Below are 16,258 nucleotides of genomic sequence, written 5' to 3' on the forward strand. Positions count from 1 at the left end.
ACATAATGCAATGCAATATTACAGAAACATTTTTACAGCAAATGAGTGTATATACTGCTATTGCAGAGGTTTAAAACATTATAGAAGGCCACAACCATAATATAACTATTCTGAAACAGGGTAAGACAAATATTAATACAACACTAATTTGACAAATATGTGACACCATTGGGAACATTGGTGTAAATCCCCGTAACAAGGAAAGGTATGTAAAATGTCCTCAGCAAACATCATTCATAAAGCATTAGGTAAACCATAGGAGAATATAAAGTATGTCAATGCTCTAAAAATGCTTGTTACCTGGATGCTATGAAGATCCCATAGATTCATGTATGCAGATCAAGTTAGCATTGAGTTAGCTTTTCGTAGTCAGTTACCAAAACATAACAAAATTAGGCCATAGTCAGCAAATTAACTGGCATTCTTACAGAAAGTTCAGACATTGCAGCCTTTTATTTTTCTCGTGAATAAACTTCTGCATGATCTGGGTAAGTGCCCTTGGTACATAATTTGGTGTTATTAACAAAGCAGTAGTTTAAACCTGCTCGACCAGGTTTATTTCTTACTGCATTATTTGAACGTGGCACAGATGAGAATTACTAGTAAGTTTACTCACTACAGCTCAACAGGACAGTGCCTTTGTACCTCATTTTAAACCACATGTGCAAAAATTGAAATAAACTTTTATACTTCAATATCAGTGTAAGCCAAACCCAAGCAAAGCACAATAAACACAATTTCATTGCTCTACTACACCCATTAAGAATTTTCTTAGTGTAAACAAATTTACAGTTCACATGGCTCCTTCTGGGAGCCTTCTTCAAGTTTCTAATCCTGGGATGGTAGATGGAAAGGAATGTAATAATTTCTACTCACTACAGAAACTTAGCTGCTGAGACAAGAGGTGCAATGTACAGTGGAAAGTCCCCTTACATAACCTGGCAGCAGAGTGCAGTTTTGGCAGGGTTATTGTCCTACTAGAAAGCAGATGCCAACCTAGAGATGTCTTCCTTTTGACCTGAATTTGACCACCTAAGCTGCATCAACATGCTTTTGCATTCTCATTGATTTGTATAGAAAGAACACAGGATCTGACTAGCTGCTTTAGCATTCTATTTAAAGAAAAACTAAACTGAAAACAGGAAAAAAAAAAAAAAAAAATTACATTCAACCCCACAGTGCAGCCTGGACATTCGTCCCGGAGCCGATGCTCTGGGTGCCACCATCTTCTGCTCTTCTTCCTGGTTCTTCATCCTATGTCACCCGACCCAGGCACGGGATGGGGTGACGAAGGATGAAAAAAAAATTGCCGATCTCACTGCACACGCGTGAGATGGGAAAATTTTTCTGTTTGAGTGAAAAGACATGTTCAGAAGGAGAACCCAAAAGCATGCCGGGATACCTACATCAGGCTTTGCGCTCCTATTAATTCTCTATCGCCTAGCTGGTCGAGAATTAGGTGGGGGTGCTGCACCCTTTTTTATTCAAAAAAAGGGTGTTGCACTTAAAAAATAAAACAGAATTTTTATTTTACATAAAAAGGTTGTCTACCTGTTTATGTACAGTGACATTCCTGAGTTTAGGTACGCTTAAAGCCCACTAGTGGTATTGTCCTTATGTTAACCACAAAGCTGGTTGTAGAGGTTAAATTACAGCCAAAAAACTTAAATATACACATGAATGAACTGCTTTCTAGTTTCTCACAAAGGTCAGCATGACAGTAAAAAATGTGAACAGACTATGCACACTAAAGTGTTTACAGTTACTCTGGGCAATCATTAGGAGCACACCCTCATTCATCGCAGTAGCTACAACTATTGTGGAGAAATTAAACTTTATAGTCGACAAAAGAGACACAGAAACCTATTACTAGGTATTAGTCTGCTTTAATACAATTGTTTACATCATCAACTTGTCATAACCATCAGTCTCCTATCCAAACTTCTGTCAGAACACATAATGGAACTACAACACAATTCAGCCCTCTGTCCAATAGATATTCAAAAGCCAAAATATTCATTATATGTACATCCATACACATTATCACAAAATACAATTTGGTACTTCATATGCTAGGGAATGCATAGTAAGGGCTTTTATTATATTACAGACATTCTAACTGTTATTTTTATCTACACATACCAGTGATGACTAGATGTAGCTGTAAAACCTTATCCTAGTAGAAAATAAGGAACAAAGCACAGCAAGCAATGGGAAATGCTAATTCAAAAAAATAAATAAATAAAAAATAAATAAATAAAAGGCAGCTTTACAAGGAGGCTCTATAAATTAGACACATTTAGTAGTAACAATTATCCAGTGAAATCCAAGCTACATTATTATATTTAGCAAACAAAAGTTTCTTTTTTCCATCTCTCACTCTCCCTTGCTATTCAGTTAACATTTTAACTAGAAAGTATGCCCTTTATATTTTCCCAAGTTATGTTTACAAACACAGCTTTGTTTTAGAGATACATCAATACAAAGCATCTATTCAGAGAGAATACCAATTATCTCATCCTAGCATCACATAATAGAAGACAACCTGTCCCCTGTATCACTAGTAAATGATGCATAGAGGGCCTCACACTACCAAAAAGGAGTGGACCAACTGCAGGGCATGTTCACATTTTTACACTAAAGAGATATTTGGCCAAGTAAAATTTTATGTTGGTGCACAATGTCGAGTATAAGATGCAGTGTTAATGAAGACAGAGAAAATGTTAAATAAAATAGATACATTTGGAGGTTATTTGCTCCATAAACTCCTCATTTGCACTTGACTGAAATGCTGACCACATTTTTCAATCAGAAGAAGAAATTAATGTTTCGGGCTCTTTGCAGGGAAACAAAGAGGCATTTGTAACACATTCCTAATGCCTGCAGGCAGGTGTTTAGCTAATGAAAGATACCAATTTTAATTGTGTAGGAAGATCACAAGAAGTGACTGACGCTTTCACACATTTTAGAGTTAAAGACAATCACACTTATTAGTTAAAAAGGCTCTCAAATGCCTTAAAAAGCAGTTTTTTTTATGTAGCTGCCTTCATACTATTGCTACTCTAGTAGCAATTTTTATTTTTTGAAAATACCTTTGATAGGAAACCGCTACTGATTTTGCAAGTAAAATTCTTAGCGGAACCAAAAACCAGACAACACAGAAATTTGGATGTGTAAATGAACATTTTGTAAGAAGTAAAAATAAAATGTGCAGACGATTACTATAAATAGAAGCACTCAAATGTATTCAAACACATTTTACTATAAATAACTTGCAACTCTGTTTCATGACTGTGCATTATGATTATTAGGCTAAAGTACTCGCTGCATTTTTTTTTCAATATCGACACAAAATAATTAATTATGCCCATTGCTATTCCTGATCAATATTTTCCCCACCAATAAAAAAACGAAAAGAAAAAAAAAGTAATGTTTTACTGTGGGGAACCTAGTAAATCTCGCCCTGACTGTGACTGATGCAGAATTCTGGTTTTATAGGAATGTGTGATACATACACTGAAACAATAAGCCAGCCCATGAACTCAAGCCCAAAATGATGAAATAAAAATGGTGAAAGTTGCTTCTCCAGTGTTTAACCTTTTCGCTGCTGGTAGATTTATATTTCCTTCCACAAACCCCCAACTGCATATCAAATCTAAAACTTCGAAATTTTTAATTATCAAAATAAAATAAATTGTATGAGATGAGTGAATAGATACCAAAAACACAGACCATAAAATTGACCAGGCAGCTTTATAGGCGGCCCTGATCACATTTTTATTAAAGCCAGGTGTCAGCAGAATAACTTTAAAGAACTTGTTTTTACATTTTTAATGTCAATGTTTATAGTACACCTCACTGACCGAGGGTTACAGTTGCAAATAATTTTTCTTACATATCTTAATAAACTTGCATGTATGGATTATCTAAGCATACACCTTTATGTATATCCTCTAATCACATGGTAAAAAAACGCAAAATCTGCTTGAAATTGTTGAAACAACAATTAAATGAACATATACAAGTTAAAGACATTTTATAAATGTAGCATTTTTGGTTGGTTCTTGTTAGAGAGGAGCTTCAGAGTTCACAAGGACATGAGCTGGATGGTTAAAAATGCATAGCACATAAGCTGCCACTGAAATCAATAGAGCCATGTTATCCTCGCACTGGGGAAGGGGGGCACACACACACCCCACAGTGTTCTCCCCAGAAATTTATTTACGCTGGGTGGGAAGAAGCTGTAGGCGGGTGATGACCCCTGTATTGTAACTTTTCAGTTACCACAAAAAAAAAAAAAAAAAAAAACTAGGTGGTTAATGAAAATTGCTGGGTGGTGCATCTGGCTAAAAGGGATGGATGGAACACTGCACCTGTAGAACTTTGGGAAAGGAATAAAATGTGAATTGGCAACATCAAAAGTATAAATCACAAAAGGTGTTAACTGGGGCTATTACTTTCTAAAAAACTAACATAGAATAGGTACACCGTTCAAGTATTCAACCAACTGGCTCGCAACTTGTGCCAGATTCAGCACATACTCATTTTAGGAGTATGACAAATTGGCACCTTTTAGAATGTGAGCAATTAAATCTCATATAATAAAGGTAAACTAACCTCATCCCTAGAAGCTAGTACTCTCCTCTGCTGTGCAATGTAATATGGGGGTCCCTCTGTGTCTGCCTGTACAACGAAGCACTAATTGTCTCTCATTGTACAGGATTTTGTAAGAAATGCAACCTAACAGGTAGCAAAAATACCAAAGAAAACCTAGGGAATTGAGCAGGAAAGAGGAATAATGTAACATTATGTCCTTAATCATCATTAGCACTCATCTTGAGGTGTACTGGCACCAGCCACACTTTTGGTATCCAGATTCACCTTGCTCCCTTGTAAGCCCAGGACCACATCAGAGACATTAGGATGCAGAGAAAAAAAAATTAACCCTCGAGTATTTAGCTGTGAATACTAGAGGTTTTTTTTTTTGGACTTCAGAATTCTGGGGCAGAGACTCTGGGTCCCTAGGCTGTATGGGTTGGGGTGTATTAAATTCTACAGTCTACATTAAGGATATGTCACTACCTCAAGATTACCACATAGTATTAGACAGATTTTTGATGCCAGCCTAAAAGACCCCAACACTATACTAAACTAAGGAATGCACCAAAAGCAAAACACTTATTGCACAACATGTTAGGTTGCCCACACACACACAACTCTAAAACGAGTGAATATTTCCTATAGAGTTCCTGTGTAAAGGAGCAGAGGGAGCTCTGTGACCAGAGGAAAGCCATTTTTTTTTCATGCCAGTTTCAGAAATTTGAAGCTAGGAGCATATCTCCTTGCTTTATAATGTATTATTCTTTTGTTTAAATGAGGCCCAATGATTTCATAAACATTTGCACAAGAATACATTTTCTGCTCTGCCACATTTTTAACCACATGGTTTAAAAAAACATTCTAGGAAGAACACTTCTGTAAAATAAAACATCAAGTACATAATAGGATTGGAGGAAGAGCTAAGCAGTGTTGCTGACATAGCCCCCCATCAGGTCCAGTGGTTTTGTGAGGCATATAACAGAATATTGGACCCACACACCTCCTATACCAATTGGTATATGATTTACACATTCCATATCCACGGTGAAACGTGCTTTTATGCTTTGGTTTTAAAAAAAAAAAGAGCCTGGTGCTAGTTTCAAACATCAAAAAATGTACTTTACTATACAGGGATTTTATACATTTAATTAGGTTTTTCTCTTGTTTTAAAGGGTAACTTTATAAAGCAGTAAAATTGCCATTCACCAATCACTGCAAGTGGATTATTCACTGTACACCAAAGGAACTACCACTTTATCTATAGTTATTGTTTAGTAAATTTCACATTTACATTTAATAAACATGCCACCATCTGTGATGGTGATCTATGATGGCAATAGAACTCAAAATCTGGCTGGATATAGTTTTTCTTGTATTACAAAAAAGGACTGCTTTATCAAATCTATCTTGCACAATTTTAAAAGAATTTACTACTAAACTATGCTTTATTTTAGCCAGTAATCTTTAAAAAAACCACAAGAAAATATTTCAACATATATTGTACCATTATATAACCAAAAAAAGTTACAATCATAGAAAGCAAATCACATCAACAACACAAAACTGAGCCATCAAATATACACTATAATTTGCTTTTCATATTGAGAAAAAGTTGTGTATGCACAGCAGGTCTTCTAAGCCTGTCTTATCCTATGCATGCTAGTAGGGCTTAGTTTGCAGTAAATGAAGTCAAGAGCCAAACACTTCAGTATGTCCTAGTTACAGGGTTTCCATCCACAGATCACTCATAGCAACCACACCATTTAAATTCTGAGGACTAAGCAGAACAAAGTGAGAAAAAAAATAAAAGGTAATAAATGGCATACACATACACAGCATTACAGCAGTGCTGTACAACATATGTTTTGCTTATCGTTTATCATACACAAAATACTTATGGGCAGCTTCACAAGCAACACAGGCCCACCCGAAAACATAACCGTTCCTCACATGCTTCTATGAGAAGCGACAGAGGTAAAAATCTAAGAAGACTACTTACGACATAACTGTGGCTCCCTTACAGCTCTGAAGCTGTATACGCTGATAAGTAAGAGATGGAACGGAACGCACACATTTATACAAACCTAAGTAGCAATGGAACATTTGTTTACGTCAATACAAGTTTGTCATATGTTCATGTTTTGTTTATGTCCAGCAAGCAATTAGCCCACCTGCATGTATGCAATTTCACCTGAAAACCATTCGCTGTATGAGTGAGATATCAGATTTACAGGCCATCATGTAGGCTGCTTACTTTTCTGGATACTTTTTTTTTAGCCAGGATGGATAATGCAATACCTTAAAAGCTGCACTGGTTCTTCTATTTAGCTCCCAGGCAACTTTATCAGTTACCCTGTTCATAAAATTACCAGTCAGCACCTATCCAGAACATTTATTTGTATCAGTTTTAATATTCTCTGGCTGGCCAAGCAGGTATAAATGTAGTTTAGTGGCCCATTGAAAGTTTGCTATACACCAAAAAGAGCAAACGTAGTGCATTCTAATTTTAATAAATAAAGCAAACTTTCAGATTACCAATTACAATATAGCCAGCTAAACCTTAGCTGACAAAAGCATACTCCTTCAACCATTTCCACACACTGAGAAGTAACAAAAATGCATACATTTTATTTACCAAAAAGTGCATTATAAAAAAATCTGCTGCAGCATTAGGCACACAATAATTTTGCTAGCCATTCAAACATTCTTATAGATTTTGATTGTTTTATGTATTCCAAAAATACAAACACTGAGTAGGTCACTTGAACACCAATACAAAAATGACAAGTGTAAGAAACTAACACACCACAGCATGTGCATTGTACCTTTAACTCTCGGAACACAGTATTCAAGCAAACACCTCCAATACACAAAATCTGGTGGACTGACCTACCCACTTTTAGAGTTACTGGCCTTTTAATACAAAAAAAAGGATTTATATATATATATATATATATATATATATATATATATTTTTTTTTTTTTTAACATTGTATATAACTAGATCCCAGGTACAAAATGCTCCAAAATCAGTATGTGATATGTGCATTAACACAAAGTTACTATGACTACAGTACACTGATTAACTGCTTACAGTTAGTAAATGTAAAATCATGGCAAAAAAAAAAAAAATGCACCACACAAACCTTAAGGCTAAATTCAGACTAGCAGTTAAAAACCCTGCCATTTACCACTCTTGGGCGCCTACTGGCAACCGCTAGGCATTTGCAAGTGGCGCTGCATGAAGCATCTCATGTTGAAAGCTGCAACATTACTGCAAGCGAAATCTATTCATTTCAATATTAACCACTTCTGGTGGGTGGCTGAATATGCTTAACCGCAATCATACCGCTTTAAAAACCACTTGTCTGCATTTGATTGGTCAAAGCAGTTTTTATTATTTTTGTTTACACGGCTCAAACAATAAAAACAGATACTGATGATATTTAGCAGCCATAACACATTTGAAAAGAACATTGATTGAGAATTTTAAATATACAAATATGCTATCAACACCGATACCAATTATTAACTGTATTTAAGACTTCTATACTCGTGTGAACATTCATTCAATACAAGGACAATATGATAACAGACATAAAGGAAAATAGGACTTAAAATCCACAGGCTAAAAACAATTAATTCTATTCTATTCTATAATACCACCTGATCATCTCATTACAATGCAACTTAAATATAAACCATAATATTAAGAATATTGTACGTATATGTAAAAAAACAGAAACTGCAATATTTAGGACAAATAATTTTTTTTTTAAATCCATTACATGAAGGCATTTGTTGGAGCTAAAATGTTAATGTATATTCTCACATGTATGTATTTCTGCATTTGCATACAGCACTAGTGACAAGCCCTCTCAAGTGCATTTGATTATGTAAAAAATAAAGTGCTGCAAAGACACCATGTCACTGTTACTATAGCTAGCAATGTTTCAAACTGATGCCTTGAAAATGAATGACATGCAAGATGTGTGAATTTTTACAAGTTAACAGATTTTTAACAAGAGAGGAAATTTCAAATGCAGTTGACAATCATGTCATTTGTCATTAACACAACCACAAATCCACAAAGAAGAATTTAGGTGTCCATGCAAACATCTTCAAAATATGTCTATATATAATCTATATCCAGTTATATATATATATATATATATATATACATATACACACACATATAAAAATTAAAGAGCTTAATAATACATCATACACAGGTACTATTCGTGTTAATGTGCACACGTGCCATGATGGCCATCTGTGAATTAACCCTTGCAGCAATTACATCAATCTGTGTACACGGAGATGAATTTAAGTTTTTGGACTTTGGACCACTTGATCAACATTTTTTTCCCAGCAGCGAAAACACCAATGGATTTAAATTAGTGTAATAATGTTTTTGTGCGCAAGCCAATATTTATGCCTATAATTTAATTTAAGGATGTTATATTACACATTATGATGCACTTTATTTCCTATGACTGCAGAACGTAAAAATTTTGTATAAGAAAATGTATGAACTAAAATAAAGAACAACATTCAGGTGTAGGACAATGAAAGTGCAGACAACAAACGTATACAAGTTCTTTAAAATGTCTAACTAAAATATAACACAAAAGCCACCTTTTGTGATCTGATTTTCACCAAATGTTATCAAAATATCACTAACTCCTAGATTGTAAGCGTAACAATAATAATAATAATAATAATAATAATAAATAACCTATAAATGAACCCTACAATACCATAGCGATACCCCAATATTTAGGGACTTCCAATGTACATGTTAAACATCAGCTACAACAGACCAATTAAAAAGTCTACTTCAAGAGTAAAACATGGACAATAGAAGAAACAATCTAGTATTAGAAAGTCAGTATTTCAGAAATCATTATGATAAAATCTCTTCAGGTAGTATTCTGAATTGTCATATTGTAATCTGCCTTGCGTACTACATCTGGCTGTGCAAGCTGCATGCAGCAAAACATGTGGAAGTAATTTGCAGGCTATCCATGTTCATTCCAACAGATTTAGTAATCAGCCCTTTGTTTCTTCATTTTGTTCAAACAACTTTCATAACGTCCTTTACAGTACATAAATAGGAATTTTCAAGACTATGGTAAGGATATCTATTGTCTTTTTGTTGCTTAAAAGTATCAAGATATTTTTTAGTTGCTTTAATATCAAAATATCAGATAAAGGGGAAAAACAAAACAAAGCTGAATGCTTCACTTCAGTTAAAAAAAAAAATACAGCTCAAAACTAGTTCATCTATTCCAAGCTTTGCCATAATGTCAGTAGAAACAATCAAAATCAACCTTTTCCAAAATCAGTCCAACATTAAAAACTCACATATATCATGGTAGTGATGAACTTATCTGTTAAAGAACAAGATGTGCAAATGGAAATAAAAGAAAGAAACAACAACAAAGCTATTAAATAAAAGCTAGCAACAATAAAGCAACACAAAAGTATTAATATAAGCAGCAACCAACCAAACAACAATTGTAAACAAGAATCATCAGTTGCTAGATCTTTGCAAAGCCATAAATCTTATTTTAGACATTTCTTACCAGATCCACTGAACTGACTGCTTCCTAGCGTAGTCGGTCTGGTTTTCCCACTATTCACAGGTGGGGAGAACATCTGCAAAACAGAAGAATTTGATTTAGATTCATTGCACTTCATCCTATGCAGCAAGACATAATAACCTTGACTGACTACTTACTACGTGCCACTGAGTTTCTATTTTTTTAGCCTTGTCCCTAATTTAAGTAGTCATAACAGCTAAAAAATAAAGAGTCTGACACTACTAGACATTACAGCTCCGATCCCATTCACATCTGTGTGATATAAAAAAAAGGACGCACCATTCTGATCACACGAACGTCACCAATACAGACAGTTCCTGTAGATGATTTCAGGCAACAAGTGTGGATTCAGGTGTAATCCGGTTGCTCATATTTAAAGTACAAAGCGCGTTTATAATTGAATGGCTGCCTTTAGGGTCAATGAACAGCCTTTTGAGTTATAAACCCATTGACCCCCTCTTAGTCCTTTACATGTTAGGAGTCTAGACGTGTGTTCCAAGTCTAGTGATTAGTAGATTTATAGGAGGAAAAGTCATGAGGGATATGACACATGTTAGGAGTTTAGATGTGTGTTCCAAGTAAAGTGTCTAGCGATCAGGAGCTGTAGGAGAAAAGTCATGAAGAATATGATACATGTTAGGAGTCTAGATGTGTGTTCCATGTCTAGTGATCAGGAGATGTATAGGAGAAAAGTAATGACGAATATGATACATGTTAGGAGTTTAGATGTGTGTTCTATGTCTAGTGATCAGCAGATGTATAGAAGAAAAGTAATGAAGAATATAATACACGTTAGGAGTTTAGATGTGTGTTCCATGTCTAGTGATCAGGAGCAGTAGGAGAAAAGTCATGAAGAATATGATACATGTTAGGAGTCTAGATGTGTGTTCCATGTCTAGTGATCGGGAGATGTATAGGAGGAAAGTGGAGATGTATAGGAGGAAAGTCATGAAGGATATCATACCGCACTGAAATCCAGGAGGTCACTCAGCTCCTTGTCTGTGCCTATAGCGGCCATCCGCTGCTGAGGATTCATCTCCAGCCACTCAGATCAGCTCCTATAGAGAGACATGCTTAGTATAGGAATCATCATATACAGCTGCCTGCTATGATTGTACTACTACCCCTATCAGCCCATCTGACACCAGGAGGAGAGAGAAGAAGATATGGACAGAGGGAGAAGGATGGATCCATCTGTAAAGAAGTTTAGGTGTTAGGAAATGTGGCCTAACAAATCCCCATGTCAGGCATGAAATATGCAATGATGCAAAGGAGACAATCCAGACAATAAAACACAAATAAAGCTGAGGTGACTCACCATCCTCCTGCAACAATGGAGCTGCAAGTTGGGCTGCAAGTTAGACTGAGACTTGGAGGAGGCAGGGCAAGGGGGACACACATTCACAAACACATTCACATGTAAATACATAGACATTGACATTCACACAAAAGCTGAGCAGCACGGGAAGCCCTCACACAGTTCTGCCTGGATTCATACAGGGCGAAAAGTAGCCGGGTGAGTGAAAGGAGAAGACTTAAAGTGAAGGGACCAATCAAAGCAACATAAGCACCCCCATCTGTGTCTGCTGCCAAATAAACCCCTTTTCTATCCAGCTCGTCCTAACTTGCCCTGACAGCCTCACATTCACCTTTTTTTCGTTTAAACATCCAACAATTGGATTGAAGTTTCCGCGAGTCCCGCTCCAGCCTCCTCCCTGCTAGCTTGGCTGCGGCCGTACCCCGTCCCCCGGCGGAAGGTGCTTATTAGGCTCCCGCTTTGTGCGGCTTTGAGCTGCTTTGGCAGTAGGGAAAGCTCTGCTTTTCACCCGATAGGAACTTGTGGGTCTCCCTCAGGCAGACATTTTTTTCGCTCTCGTCGAGCCTCAGCACCACGTTAGCTCCAAAGTGAAGATCCTTCCGCCGTTTCAGAGTCACAGAGCCGGCGCTATTTTCTTCTCTTATTAACTCTTCCGCTGACCGAATGTAGCCCCCCGTCATGAGAGGCGGAGGGATACACTGGAGCGTATGCTCTGGGGACGCTGATCTAGGAGGGCGCAGCTTGGGGTCTTCTTGACACGATAGAAGCTAGGCCCTGGCGGGATTGCCTTCGTCTCAAAGCCCGCTGCTAATTGGAGACGTGTGAGCGTCCTTTTCAGAAAGGGGTCGGTCACAAGAACAGCAGCTGCAGGAGCCGGGGCCCTTTGGGGTTGGAAGAGATCTGTCAGTGGCAGGCGTACAGATCGATCCTGTCAGAAATGGTTGATAAATGCGCTGTCAGTACATCGTTCGGCTTCATTAGCGCCAATAGGCTCACGAGTCCGATGCACAGAGCTCTTTTTTTTATAAAAAAAAAAATGACAATTCAGGAGTGAATGTAATGCTCCATTTTTCCTGTAATGAGAAGTGTCGGTCCTCTGTTCGCGCCTAATACGGACCAGCGCTATAGACGCCACTTGTTAATGTATATAGTCCCTATTTGTAGTGCGCGCTCCCGCGTGTGAGGGGAGGCGAGTGATGGACGTGTTAATGAGGCGCGCTCATGAGGAGTGTGACACGTGACCTTCCTCCGGTGGCTGAGCGCCAGCTGAGACTCCTCTGCTCAGATGTATGGAGTTGGTGTGTGCAGCTGCAGGCTCGGTGTGCGGAGCTGGGCAGCTTGCTGAACACATTGTACTATAGGACTGCCTGTGGCTGCTGCACTCCTATTTCCAGCAGCATGTGTAGATCTGAATTCTGCATTAATTATCGTTTCTAATATAATAAAGGCTTCAAGGTCTGTTATACCAACATACATATAATATAGCGTATTAAAGGGGTCCAATTCCAAAATTAGTAACCTTATATAAAAAGATGGCTAACCCTTCTAATCAATGCAAAAATGAGGGGATCTTTTCCCACAAATTTTCCATGTTTACTGCTGCAATTATAAAGACTAAATAGGAAACTCACAGCCTCCTGGGATACATATGTCACGTGTTCTAGGAGGTTGTGGGCCACTCATGAGATCGAGTATCATAACAGACTTTTCTAGAATGTGTAAAAAAAAAAAGTGCTGTACGTAGTGAGATCAGAACACTTTTTTTTTTTTTACCTTTTTGGGAAGAGACAGGACCTGCACTTGGTTTGCAAGGAATCGAGGGTTTTTCACCAATATAGCTAAGTAACTTTTTGATCTGCTTTAACTGCATCTGTGCCAAAACTTTTACTTAACATCTTTGGCAGTATTCCCGAGTGTGGCTCTGGGTGAACTATCTATCCCCAAAGCAGTAACCTCGATTACCAGGGAGATTAAAAATCCTACCTGGTTCTAGCGGTTTCCTCCAGCAATGTCTGCAGCGTCCTCCAGCGATGCCCGGCATCACCAGGCTACACAGATTCCAGCATCTGCGTCCCTGGCGCGTGAACGTTGAGTACGCGAGGCTAGGGGATGCCGGCCGGGCATCTGCTTGCAATTGTGCGGCTGGGGGCGGGACCAGGTGGGAAATTTAAAATGCTTTTACATTTAAAATACTTAATATGCATACCGCCAGGGAGATAAAGCGGAACTAAACCCCCAAAAAATCACATTTACCTTCGTAGATCGTGGAGGAAGTGCCAGGTGCTGACAACTTTCTCTATCTTCTTCCTTCTTATGGCTACGTCAGCTGATCTCGCACTGCGCAGACTCAAAATTGGGTGGTGTAGCCTGCTGTAAAGGGGATAAAAAAAGTGCTAGACTGACTGCACAGGCTGCACACAGATAGGCATCTCAGACTGGTGGTCCGTGAGAAATTTTTAGTGGTCCGCAGAAATATTTGGACACTGCGAAAATACATTTTCATTTGTCACGGTATTTAAAACTCAGTACCGGTCTTGGCTTGAAGTAAAAACAGTTCTTCGTCTTGCAGTAACGTCATTGGAGCCAAAAATCCATAAACATGTTAAACAAGCAGAAACAAATATCACACTAAAAATGTGTAATACGCAAATAAGCTTTAAATATTTTGTAATAATTAGGCCAAATGTAACAATTTTGTTAAAATTAGGCTTTAAAGGATGGTTCTCTGATCATTATTTTACAAATGTATTTATTTATTTATTTTTTAATAATAATGGTCTGCAGGATTTAAAATCATGAATTTAGTGGTCCGTGAGGTTCGAAAGGTTGGTGATTCCTGCCTTCATGTACTGCCCAATCAGGCATGTGCAGAAAAAGCAGGAGTTGCAGTTAAAAATTATAGGAATATTATTTTTTACTTTTTTTAAACGCGTTTGTCCTTTATGTAAGGTAAAATTTTTAGTTTAGCTCTGTGTAACCCCCTTAGCAGTAGTCCTGAGTGTGACTCGGGGTGGATTTTCCATGCAAAAAGCGGAAATCCCGAGTCACGGTCGCTAAAAAGATTGAAAAAAAAAACACTTACCTTGTTCCATTGTGGTCCCCCGGTGTCCTGCTGGTCCCCGCAGGTCTTCAGGACACGTCCTCTTCTTCCGATCCCCAGCCGGCGAACGTGCAGTGGGAATTTCAAATAATTTTATATTGGATTCATCACAAAATAGCTGTAGTGAGTCCAATGCAATGAAATCTTGATGTATTATATAATTATATTATATAGTTGCTACTGCACTGTGATATTACATGTATAACTATTTGTTTTATTTTAACAGACTTATGTGTTTATTAATACATTTAATAAATATTGGACATATTTCGGTGAATTTTAGGCCTACAATGTAAAATAAATTTCCATGCAAAAAAATGTAACGCATTTTGCGTGGAAATACAGACAAAATTAGAACGCAGGGGGTTAATTTTCAGAGCAGTAAAATATAAGAACCTATGTCTACTGTTTATTGCTTTTTTACACAAAACCCCTCCTGTTTTTTTTCATCTCTCTTACATTTCTACTGTTTATTGCTGTTCATCTGACGTAGTTGCTACCGGTTTGTCACCAAAACAAGACACTAGATATTTGATGACTGTGATTGATCGTCTCAGGCATAAATCTAGTGTCATTACAACAGTCCCACAAGGTCCTTTATGATCTCCTGTGCCGAATAACTGAACCTCCAACTTGAACAACCACTGTTATTTCCTATCTGGAAGGAAGCAGCAGGACAAAAGGATGCAGATGACAAAATCTGTAGAGGTTTTACCATTCCCTATGCCAAATAAAGCTTTGTCTTTAGCTGTATTGATCCTAAATCTGGAGATACTTTTGAAGTGGAATTAGTGGAGTTGAACTTTAAAAATTTGCGATCAGACAGGTCTTTGTTGCAGAAAGGGAGAGGTGATGTTCTTTCGGCAATAAAACATACCCACCTAATCATACCTACCTATATATATATATATATATATATATATATATATACTCAAATTATTCATACATACTATATATGCACTGATAAACCAAAACAAACCACAAGTGCAGTGAATAAAATTTGATTATAATGATTCGATTACAATATTAGGAAGTAGCTATATTATAAATTGAAAATGATGTACTGGGAGTAGGTAAATTGGCCATGAAAAGTATTAAAGCTACTGGGTTTCTGGTTTCATTTTTACAAAAGCAGGAATACTTTTTAGATTAGTAATTACCATAAATGATACAAGGAGGGACAACCGATGCAGTTGAGTAATGGGCACTTAAGGCTCTTTAATGCCAAGGGAAAGTCTAGCACAGGGGTGCCCACACTTTTTTGGCTTGCATTCTACTTTTAGAATGACGAAGTCAAAATTATCTACCAACAATAAAAATGCTAAACATATATTTATTTATATATATGAAGCTAGTGAGAGATTGAATGGTACAACGTTGCACAGACATTACACTACAAGACTATAGTGACAGGAAAGCTACAGTTCACCTCTCATAGGAGAATGATGTGCTGCACAAGAAAAAGAACTGCTAATCTGTACAAAGGTATCTCGGTAATTGAACCCTGACACCGAGGCTGAACTGACCTGGCCGCCAAGCACTGCTCACCTTAGACTGCCCTCTTGCTGCACAGCCACATACCAATCAGAGTGCCCATGCCAAACACTGTGCACTATTCAAAGTGCCTACAATGGG

The 16,258-nt window shown here is 37.4% G+C and overlaps 1 protein-coding gene across 7 annotated transcripts in view; it reads right to left on the bottom strand.

Annotated features, from left to right (window-relative positions):
- The window catches only part of TCF12 (transcription factor 12), a 115,362-nt gene extending 102,600 nt beyond the window's left edge, over positions 1-12,762 (bottom strand). The window contains exons 1-3 of one of the 7 annotated variants that reach the window (XM_072402332.1): positions 11,855-12,762; positions 11,170-11,263; positions 10,188-10,260 (exon numbers count right to left, since the gene is read on the bottom strand). In XM_072402332.1, the coding sequence (XP_072258433.1) occupies positions 10,188-10,260; positions 11,170-11,241 (145 nt within the window). In that variant the 5' untranslated portion in view covers positions 11,242-11,263; positions 11,855-12,762. The remainder of the gene's footprint in view (positions 1-10,187; positions 10,261-11,169; positions 11,264-11,854) is intronic. The other 6 variants (XM_072402331.1, XM_072402330.1, XM_072402329.1 and 3 more) reach the window with 6 other exon arrangements.
- Positions 12,763-16,258: the final 3,496 nt, after the last annotated feature.

This window comes from Pyxicephalus adspersus, chromosome 2, assembly GCF_032062135.1.
Source record: "Pyxicephalus adspersus chromosome 2, UCB_Pads_2.0, whole genome shotgun sequence".
NCBI lineage: Eukaryota > Metazoa > Chordata > Amphibia > Anura > Pyxicephalidae > Pyxicephalus > Pyxicephalus adspersus.